The sequence below is a fragment of the Vombatus ursinus genome, unplaced genomic scaffold (assembly GCF_900497805.2).
Source record: "Vombatus ursinus unplaced genomic scaffold, bare-nosed wombat genome assembly UNPS02006874.1, whole genome shotgun sequence".
NCBI lineage: Eukaryota > Metazoa > Chordata > Mammalia > Diprotodontia > Vombatidae > Vombatus > Vombatus ursinus.
The window spans coordinates 7,908,083-7,930,152 of NW_020946652.1; the positions used below are offsets into that span (position 1 = coordinate 7,908,083).

The 22,070-nt window shown below is 55.4% G+C and overlaps 1 protein-coding gene across 3 annotated transcripts in view; it reads right to left on the minus strand.

The window, feature by feature from the left end:
• Positions 1-22,070, minus strand: part of ATP2A3 (ATPase sarcoplasmic/endoplasmic reticulum Ca2+ transporting 3) — a 99,119-nt gene that overhangs the window by 60,309 nt on the left and 16,740 nt on the right. For 2 of the 3 annotated variants that reach the window (XM_027848841.1, XM_027848840.1), the window contains exons 2-7: positions 15,432-15,449; positions 14,536-14,618; positions 9,143-9,247; positions 8,439-8,577; positions 1,966-2,046; positions 438-523 (exon numbers count right to left, since the gene is read on the minus strand). In XM_027848841.1, coding sequence (XP_027704642.1) covers positions 438-523; positions 1,966-2,046; positions 8,439-8,577; positions 9,143-9,247; positions 14,536-14,618; positions 15,432-15,449 — 512 coding nt within the window. Of the gene's footprint in view, positions 1-437; positions 524-1,965; positions 2,047-8,438; positions 8,578-9,142; positions 9,248-14,535; positions 14,619-15,431; positions 15,450-22,070 lie in introns of those variants that run through there. The other variant, XM_027848842.1, reaches the window with a different exon arrangement.

Consider the following 22,070-nt stretch of genomic DNA (forward strand, 5'->3'; position numbering starts at 1 on the left):
CTGCCTTTCCCAAGCCAAATGGCCTTGGTGACAACTAAGAGCTGAGCCCCACACAGGCTCCAGGCCAGCGCACATGAAGGGGCTCCCCAGCAGCTTTCATCGCCCCAGGGCATTGGCCCCACCCTTTCAGAGTCTAGGTTCCTTTATGTGTATAGTAAGGACCCTCCCACTCGCTCTGGCTGTCTCTTGGGAAGGGAGTGCTTAGCACTGAAGGCCCAGGGGCTAACCTTGAGCCTCACTTAGTGTGAGTGGTGGGCCAGGCCTCCTGGCCCAGACTGGGTGGAGAAGCTGGCTGGACAGCGAATATCCCAGCCCTGGCCCTCTCTTCCTCAATGGGGCAGGGCCTTGGGCAAGGCCCAGGTGCTGTCTTCTAGAAGCTACCTCCAGCCCTCCTGCCCCGCCCCAAGCCCCAAGCAGGACCATGGACGCAGACTCACTGAGAACAGCATGTTCTTCTTGTCCTGGTTCACGGCCCGGGGGTCAGGGATGGGGTCGGTGTGCTTGAGCACAGACATGGATTCACCTGCGTACACACACACACACACGCCCTAAACTTCCGAAGCCTGCAAGGAAAGCTCTGCACTGCCCACTTCCCAAACCACCACCATGGATTCGGACACAGAGGGGATGCTGGCAGGAAGCGGGCAGAGCCCGGAGGTAACTCCTGCGGGCCTCAGTTTCCCCATTTGTCCATTGAGGGAGCTCTGCGTCTGATCTCTCTTCTGCTGTCTACCTTGTGTCCCTTCCTTGCCCCCTCCCTGCCCAGTGGAATGCCAGGCAGGAGCTCCTCTCAAGCCTCTTTTTTGAAGAGAAGGCTCATGGGCACTTTGAGCCATGTGCAAGTCTCTGAGAGGCTGCCACACAGAGAAGGAATTAGCCTCATTGACTTGGTCCTGGAGGGGAAAACGAGGGGTGAACTACAGGGCCAGACTTGGGCCCCAAAGCAGCCTGGCCAGCTGGGGAAGGGGTGAGCTCCCTGTTCCTGAAAGGCTCCAAGCAGAGGCTGAATGGCCTCATGAGAGGAGCCCTGGTTGGGTGCGGCTCAGATTTGAGTCCCTGAGGTCCAGCAGCTCTGTCCCGACCTCCTCCTCCTGGCTGTGACCACCCCATGCGCCCAGGCCTCCCCCAGCCCACCAGCAGAGGCCAGCAGCCTCCAGCCTTGGATCAGGAGTCACTGGGGCCACTTTGGGGAGCCTTCCTGGCCCTGGGCCTGGCCCAGGCCTCCTGCCTGGACTTGCCCTAGGTAAGAGGGGCTAAATCTGAGCTGGAGAACTCAGAAGGATGTCACTGCAAACATCCCAGACGTCACCTGGTCCAGCCCCGAAGCCCAGACGAGCTTACGGCTGGACTCACACCCAGTCTTGTTTGAGCTGAGTCCCAGGCCAGTCTACGGAATCGTGCCTGACCCCTCTTCCTGGCTCGAGCTGCTCCTCTCATCATGCCCCATGAGGCCCTGCTTCAGAGGGGGCTCCTGCCGTCCTGATGGGGTCCAAACAGGCTGTCCCCACACGACCCTCCTCAGAATCAGCGACCGAGCGGTCCTGGGCCTGGGAGGCCAGAGGCGGACATCTCAGGCCCACCACGGAGGCTACTGGGGACCTCCCTGTCCCTGCCCTGCTCGCTCAGCCATCTGCAAGGGAGCAGCCTGGTCTCCCAACAGACAGGGGAGGGTGCTCCAGGAAGGCTCCTTCCTTGGGAGAGGACACAGTCCCACCTCTCTGATCTCTCACTCCCTGGGCTGCCACCCAGAATCAGTCCCCAGTGACCCTAGCTCAGCCCCAGGCCTGCCCTCCACCCCACAACAGGAGCAGGTAACTGGAGATAGACCCAGCTGGAAACCCAGCACTGAGCCAGATCCCATGTGGACCATGACCGACGGAAAAGGGCATCTGAGCTGCCCCTTGGCGTTCACCCAGGCAGCATTTACCACCACACCGCCTGCGCCGCCCCAGGCCACACCCTCACCTGTCAGGATGGACTGGTCAACTCTCAGCGTGGTAGACTTGATTTCGATGAGGCGGATGTCAGCTGGCACCTTGTCACCAACTTCAGGGAGGGGAGAGAGTGAGAGAAGAGGCTTGGTCTGGGAGGGATGCTCCCACTGCCCCGCAGGCCTGCTCAGGCCCGCCCTCCCTCTGGCGCAGCAGGAGCCCTGGCCCCCCCCCCCCACCCATAACTCTGCTGCCAACTCTGAATGTCCTTGGGTGGCTCTCTTCCTCCACCTCTGGGCCCCTCTCTCCTCTTCTGTAAAACTGCAGGGGGTAGGCTGGAGACCATGCAGCCTTGTGGCACGGGCTCTGGCAGCCGGAGTGCCTTGGGGCAAGGCCATACTTCTAGAGGAAGTATCTGGGCTGCTAGATTCACTCCCCGGGCCTCAGGGTCGGCCTAGAGGGCCTCAAAGCTCCATCCTGGCTCTAGATGGGCATCCTGTGAATAGCTAGAAAGAGAACTGAGGGGTCAGAGCCTTGCCGCTTACTGTGCGTCCTGCCAGGTCCCCTCCTCCCTCTGGGCCTTGGCTGCCGGCACTTAAAAAGAGAGGCGGGCTTGGGGCTCCCCAAAGCCCCTTCCAGGCCAGACAGGCTGCTGTCCCCGCACGGAACTGAGGACAAGCAGGGGTGCCATGAGGAAAGCTGGTCTGCCAGCCTTTGGTTCATATGAACGGTGCAGGAGGCCACTCCTGGCGCCCAGGTCCCCCAACATCACAGGGCTATGAGGCTAGATTCTGGGGTCTACAACCAACATTGAGAGGCACCCACTGTGCACCAGGCCCTGTGCTCATTCCTGAGGGCACCAGAATATTCTGATGCACTGGGATCTCTTCAATGTAGACACTCCCCCAACAATGCTGATTGCAGCTGATTCTGGGCCATTCATCAGCTCTCCATGTAAGCCCTCAGGGGAAGATATGAGATCCACAGGAAAGGGTGACACAGGGTGGAGCCTGTGTAATGGAGGCATGGGAGCAGGAACTGAGGCCTCCAGAAAAACCCCAGACCAAGAAATCCCATTTACCATAGCCCTGACAAAGAGGCCAGCCAGCTTCTGCTTGGACACTCCCAGGGACAGGGCGCTCACTCCCTTGCAAACATTCCACTTCCCTTGGGAAGGCAGTTCTCTGCTCAGCAGCAGCTCCTCCCCCAGGCTCCTGGTCCTGACCCCTGACCCTCAGCCCTGGAATTCTGCCCTCCCCTACTGTGCCTCAGGGCAGAGATGCTCTGGGTAGCTGTGGCCTCGCTGGCCTCGGGGCCCATCTTCCCCTGCTGAGCTACTGGGGGACCCCAGTGCTGTGATGATGATCATGTCCTGGTTGCCTGCCAGCCCTGACTCCCCAGAAGTTGCCCTGAGGATCACAGGCTGGGCACCAGCCGCAGCTCTCAGGAAGAAGTAACATGCCTAGAATCCAGGGCTTTCCTTCCCTTAGTGCCCCCACAGGCAGAGGGCGGGCTGCAATGGGGAAGGGACTCTGGTCCCCTGGACAAGCCTTTGGACTTCCCGTGGCAGGGGGAGGAGAGAGGAAAGGGAAGGTGGGCCTTCCAAGAAGGGCAGCCACCGGCGCTGCCTACAGGGAGCTGACAGTCTACAGGAGAGGCTGCCCTGCAGAGGCAGGCAGGGCAGAGCCAGGGAGGTGCCAGGAGGCAGGAGGAGGGGCCCCGAGCCAGCGTTCAACAGATCTTCTGTTCATTTGCTCCGTTTTCGCTTTGCCTGACCGGGTCTTGCTGTCGTGTGGGGTCATTCGTCTGGTCCAGCCTAGTTTTCCAGGGCTCTGCAGTTTGGGCAGGTTTTGTGCTTTTCTTGTCAGGATATTAATTCTCCCTCCAAATCTTTCCTCTAAAGTTCTCGTTTCTTTTCCATCCTTTCCTCTAGCAATCTCATTGCTTGATTGATGAAATCATTTTTAAATCTTTTTGTACACTCTTGCTTCATCTGGTCCAGTTCTGGTCAAACTTGTGCCCAACCATAAATGGCTCAGCATGCAGAGGTTTTAGAATCTACTCTCCTTCTGGGTGTCTGTCTTCTGTGTCCCTGTCACCACAATAGCTCTTTTATACAGGGATTCTTTTTTTTTCTTTACTTATTCTTTCAGTCTTTCTTCCTGAATTGGGATTTTGTGTTAGGGCCAGACTCCGCATACTTCTAGAGGGAATATCTGAGCCTCTGGGGGTCCTGCTTTGTATTCCTCAGATTCTGTTGCTGAATTCTGTTGAGTGCTGTGCTTTTTGAGGGTCTTAGAGGTAGGTCAGTTTAGGGACTAGAGAGCTTTCAGTGTGCCCAAAGCAGCATGGTATAAAGTCTGAGGTTTGCAAGCACCTGACCTGGGATTTGGGTGAGGACAACACAGCTGTGGGTTTGCCCCTAGTTGGAGTACCAGTAGACTGCTGCTGGCCTCAGAGCCCCTGTTAACTGGCTGGAAGCCTCTGCAGGTTGACATAAGGAAAGGCTCCCCCTTGGTCTGAACTCTCTGGCTGCAGGCTTCAGACTAGCAGGGACTGAACCACAGTCTCTGCTCCAGAACACTGGAACCGCTGCCCAGGACATGACCTCCCAGCCTCAACTGCTCCCTGGCACTCCAACCCTAAGCACAAAATCTACAGCCCAGCTCTGGAATGTCTTGGACAGGTCTTAAGGTGAAGGTGGCCGGGAGCTGGAGTCTATAAGACAGAGATGGGGGCGGGGAGGGAAAGGGGAAGCCTGTACAAAGGAATGAAGGTGGGGGTGGAATATTGTGTGTGCAGAACGGGCCAAAGGCTACACTGGCCAGACCAAGAGCCCACGAAGGAGATCCCGGGAGGACCGTGGAGTCCACGAAGGAAAAACCATGGAAAGGGTCGTGGTGGGGGTGGGGGTGCTAGTTGTTCAGTCATTTCAGTCGTTTCCCACTCTCCAAGACCCCATTTTGGGGTTTTCTTAGCAAAGACACGGGACCGGCTTGCCATTTCCTTCTCCAGCTTATTTTATAGATGAGCAAACTGGGGCAAACAGGGTGAAGCGACTAGCCAAGGGTCACACAACTAGGAAGTGTCGGAGGCCAAACTTGAACTCAGAAAGATGTCTTCCTGGTTCCAAGCCCAGTGCTCCATCCACCGCAGCCAAAAAGGAACAGGTTTTTAAGGCCAAACAGACGCGCCTGTGTCTTACCCTAGGTACACCAGGGAATGACACGGTCAGAACCGTGCTTCAGGGATCTGGCAGCCACATGGGGGATGGATTGGAGAGCCGAGGGCCAGAGGGGACATTGAGGGGCCCGTAGGAATGGTCCGAGTGAGAGGGGATGAGGGCCCGAAGGAGGCTGAGCCAGGAAAGAGGGGTGTCCTCAAGAGAGCTCGGGAGGGTGGGAAGGCCAAGAGCGAGCACGGCAGGGGAGAGGGCGGGGGAAGGAAGGGGGAGTCTGAGAGAAGGGCAGGCTCTCAGCAGGAATCAGGGACATTGGGAAGGGGGAGGATTTAAAGACAAAGGATTTAAAGCCTTGGATGTGGCGAGTCTGAGACAGATCAGAGAGAGCGGGTTTGGCCCTCTGAGCAGTGAATCTGGAGCTAAGGAGAAGGCCAAGGGTAGAGAAGATCAGTCTGGGGCTCCCTCTTGTAGAGATGGTCACGGAACCCAGGGGAGCTGATGAGGAGAGATGGCACAGAGGGAAGAGGAGAAGGTTCAAGACGGGGCCCGAGGGATAACCAGCGCTAAGGCCGGCCCAGGAGCCCCTGCTTCCCCGCCCTGCCTCCATCCCAAGCATGCGGATTCTGGCCCCAGGCTCTACATGAGAAAGGCATGCCCAGCTTGGAGCAAGAATCCTGCCTGTCTTCCCCTGGACCCACTGCCTCTGGGAAAAGCAGGAGGAGGACAGAGGGCGGTGCTGCCAGGCCTTCAGCAGGGACGGCAGGTTGGCTCAGGACTCACTGGCCCCAGAAGGCCACAGGTGCCGAAAAGAAAGGGATGGAGATCAGAGATTAGGGGAGAGAGAGACTTAAAACTGGGAAGCAGCTGAGCAATCGCAATGGAGGAGGAAACTGAGGCAGTCCAGATGGGGGAAGGCACTGGCCTCAGAGATGGGCCAACTAAGGGCAGGGGAGGGGGCCCTGGGCTGCAGCCTCAGCCCTTGCTCCCTGGCACCCTTGGCCATGAATAGAAATCAGAAATGAAGGGGAGCTGGGGGAGGGGCAGTGTTTTCCTCTTTTCAGACATGAACAGCTTGGTTCAGGTCACGACTTGGGGCCTCAGCTATGTCAAGTGAGTGGAAAGTGTGAGGCAGGCCCTGCAGATCCGGGAAGGAGAAGCAGCCAGAGGAAACCTTTCCCTGAGGCTCATTGTCAGGGAGCTAACAACCCTCCCGAGGCTGGCTGTCGCCATAGCAAACAGCCGGCCCCTCTCCCTCACATTGCCATAAATCACTCCGTGGGTTTTGGGCAGCTTCTCTTGGGAGAGGCGTCAGACCTGGGCTGGGGGATGGCCGGGGGAGGGGAAGCAGGAAGCAGCACCAGGGAGAGGCTTCTGGCACCCACCCCAGCCCAGGGCACCTCTGCCCACTGCCCCGGGGCAGCTTCTCTGGGCGAAGACGTCAGGGAGGGGCTCGGGAAGCAGTACCCCCTCCCTCAGCCCAGGCCCCTCTACCCCCTGCTGACCGTGACAGCCCTCTGTTTCCTGCCCCTGGGTGAGGCCAGACACTGTACAGCATTGACAGGGGGGCTCCGGACTGCAGGCACTCCCCAGAGAGGGCCAAGCTCAGGCAGGGCTCGGGAGGACCCAAAATGGCCTCAGGTCCAAAGCCAGCATTACTAGCCTCGGCTGGGCCAAGATTCCTGTCCTACATCAGTCTCATCCAGGACAGACCCAAAGGTCAGGAGTCCACCCTTAGCCAGGACAAACACCAGGCACATCAGCCCTTCCAGGTCTATCCAGGGTCCTGCTCTTCCCGCCAGGTTGAGAACTCTGCACCAGTCCCAGAATCTGAGACTTCCCAGTGGGCCCAACGTGGCCCTGGGGCCGTGTAAGCCACCTGCTGGACCATTCAAGAAGGGACCAGTTACCTGTCCATGGGGCTATGTAGGCACTCCTCTGAACCAGTGAGGAAGGGACCGGTTACCTGGCCACGGGGCTGTGTAGGCACCCCTCTGAACTGATGGGGAAGGGACCGGTTAACTGGCCATGGGGCTGTGTAGGCACCCCTCTGAACCGATGGGGAAGGGACCGGTTAACTGGCCATGGGGCTGTGTAGGCACTCCTCTGAACCGGTGAGGAAGGGACCGGTTACCTGGCCATGGGGCTGTGTAGGCACCCCTCTGAACCGATGGGGAAGGGACTGGTTACCTGGCCATGGGGCTCTGCAGGCACCCAGGAAGGGGTTTCCCAGACCCAGACAAGGAGGGTCATCTACCATCCCAATCAGAGGAAGGCCAAGAGGCTCATGAGCCACCTCAGGGTGACTGAGTTCCTCCCCTGCCCCCACTTGACGTTTCAAGGCCAGAAAAATGGTCTCTGCCTCCCCTGTCCTCTGTGAAGGGCAGCAAGGACATTTCTCGGAGGCCTGGGGATGACTTCCTCGACTGCTGGCCTTGAAATAATCATGAACAATGCAGGTGCCCCGACAGCTCCAGGTTCCAGCCGGGGACCCCCAGGCTCTCTGTGTCCGCCCCTCCCACCTGCCTCTCCCCATGACTTCCTCCTTTGGACTCCGGGCTCCAGGGCCTCCCTCCCCGGGCTCCTGCAGCTTCACCAGCGGGCCCTGGGAGGGAATCTGCCCTCTTGCTGCCCAGGGATCTCACAGCTGCACCTGAGGTTCTGGGAAGATGAGGGGCAGCTCCCCCCACCCCAGAGCATCCTGGCAGGTCAGTCAGAGCCTCTGGCTGGGCCACGGGGCTCTCGACCCAGGGTCCAGGACTGAGAACTAGTGTATCTTCATGGAGGAGAAGAGACGCGTCCCATGGGCCGCACTGAGGGCCGACATCAGGATGTGCTTTCTCAGAAGGAAAGTCTGCAGGGATTTCCCTGGTCCATCCAATAGTTCTGAGCTCCTCAGTGGAACAAAGAGCAGCCAGAGTGGGGTGTGACACCCCCTGGGAGGCCCCTGCTCAGCCAGCCCCCTGCCACCTGCTGTCTCTTGGAAGGTTGGGCTGGGGCGAGGATGCTAGGGCCAGGAGTGCTGGGGCCCAGGGCTCAGCAGGGCCCCGAGGGTCAGCCCCAGAGAGGATGGGCCTAGAACCTATAAGCCTCACTTACTGAGAGGTGCCACAGAACCAGCCCTCCTTCAGGCCCTGTCCTCTCCGTAAACGCACACCCTGACAAGTGCGCAGCTGCCCTGTGCCTGCAGGGGCCAGAGCTCAGGGCCCCTGCTCTACTCCAAGCCTGCAGGGACGCCCCCACATGCATGTCCGTGTGCATGTGTACCCATATACACGCACTCACACACACACACACGCACGCACGCACGCCTAGCCCTTGACCCCTACCTGCCACTTCTACGATGTCTCCAGGGACAATATCGCGAGCCCGTATCCTCTGCACGCCCTTGCGGTCCATGCGGATCACCTTCCCCATCTCAGGCTCATATTCCTTCAGAGCCTCGATAGCACTTTCTGCGTTCCTCTCCTGCCAGAACAGGCAGATCCTGGTCAGGACCCTAGTGGGGGTGGGGGGATGGGAGAGGGGGTCAGCCCCTCCAAGCAGGGGCTCAGAATGGGGGTGGGGCACACTGGTTGCTCCAATTTCAGCTGAGAACAGCACCGGGGTCAAGGAGGGAAGTGACGTCCCAGGACAAAGCCACCAACATCCCTGTATCCTCTGGTCCCTCAAGGGACATCAGCATGGCTGGGTTTAGATGATTTGAGGAGCCCTGGAGGCCAACGAGACTGAGCAGGGAGGAAGGGAGGGCTCCTGGACCAGCAGACCTTCCTCATCACCGGGGGCCACCCTGGAACCCCCAGGCTACCTGCCCGGGAGGCTGATCCCATCCACTGGTCAGCCTTGGGGGGACCTCAGCACAGGCTGGCACCAGACAGTGGCATGGATCGGCCAGGGTCCTACGGGGGCAGACAGAGGACTCCTCCTTTCCAGCCCCCACTGAGCCCTGTTTGCCCAGCCTGCTACCAGCCTTGAGGGCAAACCTCAGGGGGCCACTGCCCACCCTACTCTGCCACCCGTGCCCCTTACCCACCTGCCACACCCCCACAACAGCATTGGCGATGAGAATAAGAATGATCACCATTGGCTCAACAAAGGCTGTCACGGTCTCCTCACCCTCCTCAAACCAGGCCAGGATCTGCAGAGACAGAAGCAGGTACACACACATGCGTGAACACACATGAGCCCACAGGTGAGCAGGAGACAGTGGAGGCCATCAGTGGCCCCCAGAACAAAGCCAGAACCTGCCTGGGCAAAAAGGTTCCAGCCCAGGCAGGGCCCAACCCTAAATCCCAGGTGGCTAAGAATGGCCCCACGGCCTTTTGGCTGTGCCTCTTCTGCTGACCTGCTGGGCAGCCCTGGTCATAGGCCTTCCTTCTCTCGGCCTCAGCTTCTAAGGCCTCTGAGGTCCGTCAGGGAGCAGGAGCTCCCCCCACTCCCACACTGGATGCTTCCTAGCTGGCATCCCTGGGCACTTTGTCTATCACCATTTCATTTCCTCAGTTTCCTTATCTGTCAAATGGTCATGATAAAGCTTTGCACTAGCCTGACAGTGCTGTCATGGAATCCTCTGAGCTTGACCTTGATGTGAACCATCCCCTGGTATCAGTCCCCCCAGCCCTCACTCTCAGGGTCCCACACAACCTTAGCCTGGACACCTAGGAGAGACTTGGCAGAGCCAGAAGGCTGGCAGCCCCTGGGGGCCAGGGATAAGGACCCAAAGACTGTCCAGCAAGGGGGGTGGGGGGAAGGCTCCCAAGGACAGAGGAGGTTCAATACGGCCAGAGTAGAGCTCCAGCAGCTGCTAAGCCAGGTTCCCGACAGCCCCCAGCCAGTGACTGAGGGCACACTTGACATATACAAGAACAGAGTAGCAGAGAGATCAGGAGATCAATGGACAGCAAACGAGCCACGGGAGCCCAGAACCCAGCACAGGAGGGGCTTGAAGCAGCCAAAGAGGGCTTCATGGAGGAAGCTGGGCTCTAAGGACTAAGATTAGAGAGGTGGAGGCCCCAGGGAGAACCTTCCACAAACTCCAAGAATGCCAGGGCTGGGAGGGATCTCTGAGGTCAAAGTCCATCCCTATCATTGAAGGGCTGGGCTGGGGAGAGAGGGACAGGGAGGGAGGAGGAACTAGAACTCAGAAAAATTCGATGAAAGCAAATTAGAGTCAGGGTGGGGGTCAAACCCAAAGGCCCTGACTCCACTACCCCCGTCACCATCTAAAGGTTGACCAGACTCAGGGACATCACAGGCCTTGGCTGGATGCAAACAGATGACTGTGGAGTTAGGGAAAGGGACAGGAAGAGAGCTCCCCAGGCCAGATGGCCAGGCAGCTGGGTGTGGCCACCAGATGGGGAGGGCATGCCATGAATCCCTTTGTTTGCCCTTGGTGCCTTGCAAGGACAATACTGCAGGTGTGTGTGGGGTGGGGTATGCCAGTCCTGGCTGGTCCATTTTCAATATATGTCCCAGAAAGCCACAGGGGTAAACACACAGACCATGGGGCTGGGGAGCCTCAAAGGTCAGCCAGTCCCATCCCCTGATTTAACAGATGAGGGAACTGAAGTTCAGAGAAGAGAATAACTTGTCCAAAGTCACACAGGATTAAGTGACAGCCTGGATTCAAACTCAGGTCCCATGACTCTAAGTTTAACCACATCTTTATTCACACAGACACAGACACAGATATGGACACAAACATGAACACAGACACAGACACAGATGTGGACACAGACAGACATCAGTCAATCAATAAACATTTATTAATGAGCTACTATGTGCCAGGTGCTGTATTATGTGTTGGGGATACAAAAGGTTCTTGCCCTCAAGGAGTTTGTAGTCTAATTGGGGGGAGAATATGTAAACAAATAAATACAAAGCAAGCTATATATTACAAGATAAATGGGAAATAACAGAGGGAAGGTACTGGCATCAAGAGGGGTTGAGACATGGATATGGACTCAGACACGGATGTAGATACAGACAGACAGAGACACAAACAAAAATACAGGCACAGACAGACACAGAAACAAACAAAAATACAGGCACAGACAGACACAGATATAGACACAGACTGATACAGACAGATACACAGTCATTGACAAAGACAGGAGCAGACACAGATTCAGACACAGACACTGACACAAACTGACACAGAAGCAGATACAGACAGATACAAACATAGATATAGACACAGACACTGACATAGACACAGATACCAATGTAGATATTGACAAAGACTGGCAGAGACACAGACATTGACACAGACAGACACAGACATAGATACCAACACAGACATTGACAAAAACAGGTACAGACATAGGTTTAGACACAGACATTGACACAGACAGACACAGAAGCAGATACAGACAGATACGAACACATACAGACACAGACATTGACACAGATACAGATACAAACAAATAGATGTATAGATAGACACAAGCACAGGTACTCACAGGCAGACAGACATCAACATAGACACAGACAGGCACATTCACATGGACACAGCACCAGGACAAAAGCAATGAGCATCCCTGACTCTCAAGAGCTCTCCCACTTTGGGCATTATCCCTGAGGGGGACACAGAAGCAGGGCTCTTCTCAGGCTCTCTGCCTGCCATCCTGGAGCTGTCCAGTCTGTTTTCTCCTCTGCACCAGTATATCAAGCTCTGTCTTTACCATGATGCCTAACTCTGTGTTGGGCCCAGTGGGGGAAGCCACAGTCCCTGCTTCAAGGAGGTCACAGTCTAGTTGGAGAGGCAAGAGATAGACACTAAATAATAAAAAACTGGCTATGGGCCTATTCTAAATTATGTTCACATGGTATTTCACAGAACCCTAATCCTAGGTTAAAGCTGAAAGGGACCCTAGAGGCCCCAGGTCCAAACCCCTCAGTTTTCAGATGAAGAAAATGAGGCTTCCAAAGAGGTTCAGTGCCTAGCCTGAGGTCATACAGATAATAAATGGCAGAGCCAGGATTTGAACCCAGTTCTTTGGACCCCTAACCCAGTGCTCTTTCCACTGGACCATGAAGGAGTTCATAAAATGGGGAGAGTTCCATGGAGAAGGCATTGGGGCTAAAGAAGACCAATCAAGGGTCATGTCAGTGAAAACAGAGCCAGAAACTCAGGCTCAGGTCCAGTCTATCACTGCCCCTGCCTCCCCACCACAGCAGTGACTGATTCCTGACACCATTGGGGGCAAAGCCGTTTCTGAGTTGCAAAAAGGCCTGCTTCCCTCCCTGGCAGGGCTGCCACAGACCGGCAAAGCTCTCCTGGTGGAGTGTGAGAGGGTCAAGGAGGAGGAGCAGAGCCCAGAGCCCAATAGGGCTCTCCCTGACAGGACCCCCAGCCCAGCTACTTACTGTCCACATGACCTTAGACAAGTCATACACACACACACACACACACACACACACACACACACACACACACACCCATCCCTGGGTACCAATTCCCTCCTCCCTAAAATGAGGAGCTAGACTTGGGGAGCTCTGTGGTCCTGTCCATGCAGTCTTAGATTCCATGCCAGGCCTTCCTCGCATTCAAAGATGGAGGTTCTGCCCCTGCCACACACACACCCTGGGCCTGGTTTCTGTGGGGGAGGGACTTAGACAGCCCCAGAGTTCGACCTAAGCATAGTCTCTGTCTCTGGAGGAGGTCACTTTCAGCTACTCTTCTGCTCAAAAGCCTCTTACCCGACATGGTTAAACAGCCAGATCATATGGACTCGCTGTCCCCCCTCTCCGAGTTCTGGCCAGGGAACAGAGCTTAACCCAGGAAAAGAGGGGAACCTCTGTTGTAGGGTGAGTGAGATCAGTCAGTCAGCAAGCTGTCCTGTGCTAGGTGCTGAGACTGTAAAAACAGAAGGGAGGTAATCTCTGCCTGCAAGGAGTCTGCAGTCCGTCAATAAACATTTATTAAGTCACTACCACGTGCCCTCCACTGGGCCAAGCACAGGGATACAGAGAAAGGCAAAGGACAGTCCCTGCCCTCAGGAGCTCATAATCTAATTGGGCAAATAACTCCCACACAGAAAACCAAATACAAAGTAATTCCTCAGGGGAAGTAACCAGCATGGCAGAGGGGAGGAAGAAGGATCAGGAAGAGCTTCATGTAGAAGGTGCTGATGAGCTTTACAGGAAGACCAAGTTTCTAAGAGGCAGAGGAGTGGGGGGAGGGCATTCTGGGCATGAGGCACAGCCTGGGCAAAGGCACAGTAGATGTCCTAGAGGAGACTTTGTAAAGCACTTAACACAGTGCCTAGCACATAGTAGGCATTTAATAAACACTTATTTAGAAGAAGAAAGAAAAAGAAGCAGCAAGTTCAGTTAGATCACAGAGTGCAGGAAGGGGAGTGATATGTAACAAGAAGCTCTGCTGGAGCCACACTGTGAAGGAATTAATATCTGATCCTGCGGCAATAGGGAGCCAGGGAGCCTGTGGAGCTGGGGAGGACATCCCTGGGGTCGTAGCTGTGTGCACGGAGAGAAGGAAATGTGGGGGCAGGTGGACCAAGCTTAGTGACTGGTCAAGAGGCCGGGGCAAGGGAGAGAGATGGGAGGGAGAGTCGGAGCCAGCTGGAGGAGGACCAGAGCCAGGAGCCCCCAAGGCGCAGGCATTCTTTGGACTAGAGAGATGGGGGATGGATCAGCGCCGCAGGGATGTCCCGCATCTCCAAGGTTAAAGGCCCGCTGCTGGATCTGGGGCGTGACGCTGGAACGGGAGGCCAGACAGGAGGGGGAGGGGAGGGCCAACTGGGAGGGGAGGGAGGGGGAGGGGCAGGGCCAGTGGGGAGGGGAGGGGAGGGGAGGGAGGGAGGGGGAGAGGAAGGGCCAGTGTGGGGGAGGGGCATTTGCATCTCTTTGCCTGTTAACCGGCCTTGTTTGCCTGTGACCCGGGCTTTAGTAGGATCTGCTACCCAGAGATTTCTTATTCCTCCAAAATGTGACCTGCCCCACCCTCCGGGGAGCGTCTCATTTCCCAGGCAAATGGACTGTTCTGCCTGTCCCCAGAGCCTCCACCTGGCCCAGCACGACGGCAGGTGCCCATGCCAACAGCAGGTGGGGGGGAGTAGAGAGGTGGCTGCCAGCGCCTGGCATGTAAACGCTCCCGACTGACAGCTTGAAGTGGGGTGGGGGGACATCACCTGGGGGAGGGTCCGCCCAGGCCGGCCTGCAGACCTCCCTGACCTTCTGTGATTCACGAACAATCTCCTCAGGCTTGGGAACAGGCCCCAGGACCCAGTCTAGGGTGCCCTCTACAGAACTAGGGAAGGCAGCAGGGGCGAGGAGCAGGGCAGAGTTGAAAGGACAATGCCTTGGCTTGGCAGCTCACTTGCGACGTGCCCTGCCCCCCCACCCCCGCCCCACCCCGCCCCCCAGTCATCCCTCCCTGGACTCAGCCCCAGGGGCCATACTCACGAAAGACACGAAGGCTGCCAGCAGGAGGATGCGCACGAGGAGGTCATCAAATTGCTCCAACACCAGCTCCCACAGGGACTTCCCTGCAAAGCGAAGGGACCGTGTCCAGACGCCGCCTGGCCTGCCCCGCCCCCCGGGGTTCCCTGGGAGCAGGGAGAAGAGGCCTGCCTCAGTCCCACCCCCAGCCCCCAACAGACAGGGCCGTTTGACGTCTGTTTCTAAAGTGTTAGAGCCTTGGACCAGAGTCCGGAGGAACTGAGTTCCAATCCTGCCTCAGACGCTCACTAGCTGTGTGGCCCTGTCAGCTTGTCTCAGCCTCAGTTTGCTTCCTATAAAACGGGGCTAATAATAGCCCTACCTCCCAGGGCTGGTGTGAGGATCCTGTGAGGTCGTGAGTGTCAGTCTCGCTAAGGTGCTCCATACACAGCGGCAGGATCATTAAGATCAGATTACGATTGAAGGGTTATTGATGTCCTCGGTTCTGACATGTTCCCTCAGCCCTTCTCTAGGGAGACCCCAGTCTCTTCTCTAGGAAGAGGAGGGTCTCCGGGACCAGGACCAGCCAAAGCAATTCATCAGAAATTGACTGTAGGCCTCTGACTGAGGAGTGGAGGCCCAGGGCCTTTTTGCATCCCTGATCACAATGAGCCTTGCCACACCCAGGCCAGGCAGCAATCTGGAGAGGCTTGGATTGGTGAAAGACCTCTCCATGGCAAGCCAGCCAAACCCTCAGTGGGAGGGGGAGGATGAGTCACCAGGCCTCGGGCAGAGGGGGGAGGCCGGGAGGAATCCCCTGTCTGGCTCCCCAGGGCCTGCCCTTGGTCGTGCCCTCCCCACTCCCACCGGGGCAGCCATGGACCACCAAGTTCAGAGAGCAGTCATCTCTACTTACGCACCTTCCTCCGCTGGGAGCTCTGGGGGGTTTCAGCCACCGCAGGAAAGAAACCGGCAAAGAGAAAAGAGAATGTTACTGAGCAAAGCCCTGAGGGAGATGCAAAGCCAGCCCTGCCTTCTAGCAGCTTCTGATCTTGTGTCCCAATCACTATGACAAGCATGGGAGAAAGGGACCAGGGCTGCTAGGAGGTGCCACACTCACAGAGTAGGGAGCCCTGAGCTCAAATCCTGCCTCAGGTGTTTACAAGCTGTGGGACCATGGGCCAGTCACTTCACTTCTGTCTCAGCTTCCTTATCTGTAAAATGAAAGTCCTAATAGCACCTGCCTGGTAGGGTCATTGTGAGAATCAAATGAGGTTATACTTATAAAGTGCCTGGCATCTGGTAGGTGGTTAATTAACTTCTCCTTATGGAAGACAAAAAGTGAGGAACCGCCTTGGAGGGGCAGTCTTGGGAAGCTTCATGGAGGAAGCAGGCTTGGAGCAGCTCTGGGAAGGAGAAGCATCTCCTCTCAACAAGGGTCACAGACAGACTCAGATCCATCCATACTCCAGGATCCCCAGAGGCACAGAAAGGAGATTTACTAAAGGGTCCCTTGTGAGAACACTCCTGCTACGAAGGAGAATCATAATAATGTAGGTTCTTAAAATATTCATGCTCTCGGACTCTGGAAAATGAAAAGCTTTTCAAAGGCACTAAAGTGGGAGAAGAAAGCCTGAGTGGGGGCACCAGGCTCAGCATGCCACCAGCGTCCTCCAGGCCTCCCTGTGTTCCAAGGTCATTCGCCAACAACTCCATGGAAACAACTTGGCCAAGGAGTGTTTCCACCTGAATCCCATCGAACAAGATGAGGACAAGATGGCGGTGATAATAAAAAGCCTGGCTGCTCGCCCATGCTCTGGGCACTGTGGGCAGGGGCAAACAAAGGAAGGGAGTGCCCTATAGAGTCATGGAAGGGGCCCCGTGTCCCCTGAGACCATCACAATGCCCAGAAGACCTGGAAATAACCCTGAAACCAGCAAAGCAGCTTCTGGTCTTGCCAGTGCTTGGTCTGAGCCCCCAACAATAATGATGCACCTGCCCTTAGCTGTCAAAGAAACAGAGGGGCAACGCCAGGCTGGGGGCTGGCTGCCCCCGGGTCCCTCTCAATGACCAGCCTGATATGGAAGACCCCAGCAGGGGGGACACTTCTTCATGTTTGGGGGCCAATAGGCATCCATCCACCCAGAACAAATCAGAATACCAAGACAAGACTTCGCCCTTGTTGGAAATGGACGGAGGAGGTGAGTGCCTTCATCACAGAGCAGAGCTAACTACATCATTCCAGAATGAGAAACAGGCCGAGACAGCAGACCGATCTTTGTCAAGCACACTCTGGGCTCCAAGTTGCTTAGCAACGCTTGGCCAACCATTATTATTGGGTGACCCCAAAAAATTCCTTTATCTCTAAGCCTGGATCGAATGAAATAGGAGAAGGGGAAAAGATGGAAACCCCAAGGTTGCTGACAACCTTCTCCTGAAATGGGGCCTCGAACCAAATGGGGGACAAAAACCATGCTGTCTCAGAGCATCCTGCAGGAAGGAGATGCCAGGCCCACTCAGCCTGCGTTCCCCTCCCACAGCCCTTTGTGACTCAGACGGCAGACCTCCATGGGGCAAACCAGCAATACCCAAACAGCCATCATGACCAACAATCTTTCCCCACAGGAGTGGATGCAGCAGCTGATAGCACCTTAAGGACCTCATGGGAAAGGAGAAGCTAGCCATACTCCTAAGGACAGGATCTGCACCAAGATGGCAGAAGCAACTTGCAAATCTACTGAAGACCCAGGAAAAGGCCCTGTGAGATGATGCCAGTGTCCAGCTGGCTGTCCCATCAGAATCTGAACTCCATCCACTTTGTCTAATTCTAGGCAACCAAAGGGAGAGGTGGGGCCCCACAGCTGGAAAACAGAAAGGCTCAGAAAGTCTGGATTTCCTTAATCAGTAGTTGAAAGTAAAGGTCAATGTTAAGATGATACAAGGAGTCAAATAAACAGATCAATGAATCCGATCAGTTCTGGAGCCTTAGGGAGCAAAGGAACTGGAGACCAGAGGAAGAAGAAGGCGGATAAGGACAGCTGATGGAAAATAGAAAACAGCATTCTTTGAGAAGTTCAAGCCCTGCAGAGTCTTAAATCCATGATTGTCTCTTCTAAGAAATATGGCTTCTGAACAAAAGAGGGATCTGAATCAAAACCCCTCCTTTACCATTTGATGCATACCAATGGCTTCAGGCTATGTGCCTCTACTGAAAAAAATAAATTCAACATCTCATTATCTCAGGAAATCTAGATCCCAGGTTGGCATAACAACAACAGAGCCCCCACCGATTGAACCACTACTACCCAAGCAGCCCCTGTAAGGCAAGGGGCCCAGGGGCTGAATGGACCTGGGCAGACCAACCTGGGGGCCCAGGGCTGGGTTCTGCAGCACTCTAGCAGCCAGGCTATCAGACCTGACCCACTCTGAGGACGGAGGCTGCAGGGGCCTTGGAATTCCCATAAGGAAATGGTGACCCTCTCTTTGGCACCTTCTCTCTGCTCACACAACCCCCCAGGCCAGCCCAGGCCCTCATCTCCTCAATGACCTCCTGACTGGTCTCCCTGCCTCCCTGATGCAGCCTCCACTCAGATGCCAAAATGGGGGTCTGACTGCGCCACTCCCTGCAGCCGTGAACTCCAAGGGAGTCAAGAACAAAGCTTCTGCTGGCTTCGTAGGCGCTCCCGAGGTCGCCAAGCCCATCTCTCCAGCCCTATTTGTTACCCACTCCTCCCCTCTGTCATCTTTGATCCAGCCAAACTGGCCTTCTTCCTCCTTCACAATAGTTCATCTCCTGCCTTGGCACCTTTGCACAAGCTGTTCCTCATGCCTGCCTTCACCACCACCTCTGCTAATCCTTAGCTCCCTTCAGGGTCAGCTCCTTCCTGGCTTCCAGTTACCTCACATTTGCCCTGTGTATCTGTATTATTTCCATAAAGGCACGTAGGTGGAACAGTGCTAGAACACTAGCCTGGAGTCAGCTCAGCTGGACTCGAGTTCAAATTTGCACTGAGATACCAGCTGGGTGACCTTGGCCAAGTCACTTAATCACTGTCTGCCTCAGTTTCCTCAAATGTAAAATGGGGATAATAGCATCTACTTCAGAGAGTTATTGTGAGGGTCAAATAGGATAATAACTGTAAAGCACTAAGTACAGCGTCTGGCACCTAGCTGGTGCTTAATAAATGCTTATTACCACCCTCCCATCTGCACTGTTTTCTCCCATGGAATACAGGCTCCTTGAGGGCAGGGACTGTTTCTTTTCATCTTTTTCTCCTCAACACCTAGAATAAGACCAGCACACAGCAAGTGTTTAATAAATGCTGGTCGAATGAATGAATGCAGTAATGAAGAACAAGCAAGAATCAGAGCAGGAGGGGTCCTCTATGAGTGCCCTCCTCACCTCGGCATCTTCTGCATCGTCAGGAGGCCTGGAAAAGGAGGGGACCTCCCCACATTTGCCGAGATGCTCACGGGAAGGCAAGGGCACCTTTCCCGAAGCTGGACCACAGAGCCCCAGCAATGAGCCGGTCTGGATGCTAGCTCATTTTGGGGTTCTCCCCAGCCCCTCATGTCCATTTCTAACCCCCATTCAGTAACTCGGGGTAGTGCACATTTACTTAGCAGCGAGTGTGTCCAAGGCTCTGCCCGGCACCAGTCACAAGGACAGAAATGGAACAGCCCCTGTCTTCAGACTACTCACAGTCAAGGGAGGGAAGAAAACACAGACACAGAGTAGGTGAGTGCCAAGGGCTCCCTCCTCCTGGAACTGCTCAGGGGAGAGCTTGCCTAACAGGCAGCACCTGCGCTGGACCTTGGAATTCTAAAAGGCGCAGGTAAGGAGGGAGGCCATCTAGGCATAGGGACTGGCCAATGCAAAGGCGCCAAGGTGGGAGAGAGAATTCTGAGTTCAGGAGACAGAAAGCAGACCAAGTCGCCCAGCTTGTGGAATTTGTGGAAGGGGAGTGATGTGAATGCAGGGAGAGTAGGAGAGGGGAGGGGGTTCCAGCTGGGCAAATGTAGCTCAGAAGTCAGGGTCTTTGTTGTTGCAGATATATGTAACAAAGGCTAGAATGGGAGATGAGGGAGGGGTCAGTGGTTCCGATCACTTAACCCTCCCTTTTATTCTTGCTGCCCCCTACATTTGCATGCCACATGGGCAGGACCTTGGAATCAAAGGCAGCCTTGTTGCCCCAGCCCCCAAATAGCTAATGTGGTATTTGGGGGGCAGAGTCCCCAAAAGGGGTTCATAACTAGGAATTTAACAAGAATTAACAGGATTTTTCATGCCCTAAGCTGTCTGAGACCAAGGACCTCCAGCTGGTCTCAAGAGAAAGGTCCAAAAAGAAGCTTACTCTTCACCCAGGGCTGCCTGTGTGAAGACGGTGACTCAGAACCCTCAGCAGAGTGTAGCCTTTCAAGGAGAGGCTTTCTGGTCACTACACCCCAGAGAGCAGTATCAGAGAGTACCCAAAGAGGCTAACTAGCTGAGACCCCTCACACAACAGCAGAATGACCAAGAGCTCACACCTCCCAGAGAGTGGCCTTGCAGGGATGCCACCAGGAGCAGCATGTGGTGTCCACCAGCCACATGGGCCTCCAATGTGCCATGCTCTTAACGCATACGTCCTGGTGACCCAAGCACCAGTATCTGTGCCCTGGCGACACACTCCCTGTGCGTGAGCCCTCTGCACGTGTGGCCTTCTCTACCAGTCATGGAGTAGCCTGTGAGGGGAAAGAAACAAGCGTTCATTAAGCACCTCCTGTGGGCTTGGTCCAGTGTAAGTGCTTTACGGGTTTCATCTCATTTGACCCTGACAACAACCTTGACACATAGGGGCTATTATGATTCCCATTTTACAGTTGGGGAAACTGAGGCAGATAGAGGTTAAAATGACTGTGCCCAGGATCACATAGCTAGTAAGTATCTGAGGCTGGATTTGAATTCAGATCTTCCTGACTCCTTGACCAGCACTCTCTATATTGCGCAGGATAAAATAGATTTAGGGTTAGAAACAACTTTAGATGCTCCCACAACTGAGAAAGGCATTCATTCATTCATTCATTCATTCCCTCATCAGGCCTTTCTTCAAACCTACTGTGTGCAGAGCATTGCTGGGAATCAATACCCACAGCTAACAAGACATCTTCAGTGCCCCCGTGGAGATCACCTTCCAGCAGGAGAGAGAGGCCAGATGTTCCATAGGGCGGAAAAACCTCAGTCCAGGAGAGAGCACCAAGAGATCTAGGCCTACAGGAGAGCAGAGGCAAGAAAGCTCATTGCTGCTTGGAGCAATCAGGGAGGCCTTCCTAGAGGGGGCTGCCTTGAAGGCAGAGGTGGAAGAAATGGACAAACTCCAGACTGATACTGGTCTCAGGTCATTTGGATCAAGTGATGGCTGAGAGGATGAAGGGCATTAGCCAGAGGAAGGATCCCAGCATCTGAAGCCCTGTCTGCAGAGGAAGCCAGTGATGGGAACCTCTTCTGAGCCTTCAGAGTGCGCCACAAACAGGGCTGATGAGTCCTCTGCTCTCAGCCGTGACACAGCTGGACGTGGGGAGCAACCTGTGTAAGCTGCTGGACATGGTCGGGGCTGACCAGCGCTGCACTGGGCACAATCCCCAGGTCTCCTGCTTCCCACAGGACGTTGTTAAAGAAAGAGATTTCAGTGAAATGATAGAAGGTTGGAAGCTCAGGACAAACATGTCTTAGTCACTGGCTTTTCCAGGTGGCAGATTAAGCCAGAAATAAACTGCGGGTATCCCTGGAAACTCCTCTGGGGGAGTACCAAATATGGCCACATTTCATGAATTCCCTCACAGTCATTCGGGAACAGACACACCAGTCCCAAATGCCAAGCTGCCAAGCTGGAGCAGATGCCTGTCACGGCTCCGCTGTGGGGCTGTTGAGGATGGGGAGGGCACGGTTTTGAGGCACTCATCACTGCCTCAGCTGAACAGTGGCCAGTGGTCAGAGGGTTGGGGGGCAAGCTATGAGGAGCCACGCAGCAGCAGCGAGGGCAATCAGAGGCACACCTGTTATCATCAGAGGCACTCTTACTTAACATGGAATTAGCCAAGAGCTCTGCTCCCTGGTATCCCCGGCAAGGTCGGAGAGGGCACGCGCATGGAAAGAAGATAGATGTTAGTCCTAGAATCTCAGAGAGGGAAGAGTCTCCAAAGCCATCTCGACTAAGCCTGAAAAGGGCAGGAAGCCCTTTAACAGCATCCCTAGTCAGGGGTTATCCAGCCCCCAGATCAAGAACTCAGGACCCCCACAGGCAGCTCATCCTACTTTTGAAGAGCTCCAAGGGTGCTCTGATGAGCTAACATCTCAGCAGCCTTCTGTTGCCCCAGCTCTGCCCTCTGGGGCCAAACACACAAGCCTAATCTCTCCTCCATAGCACCTTCCTACAAACACCAGAAGACTGCCAAACATCACCAGGTCCCAGGTGTCTAAAGAGACTGATGTGGCTGAACTCAGAATTTGTAAAGATGGGAAGGAAGGAAGGCGGGAAGGAAGGAAGCAAAGAGAGAAGAAAAGGAGGGAGGGAGGAAGG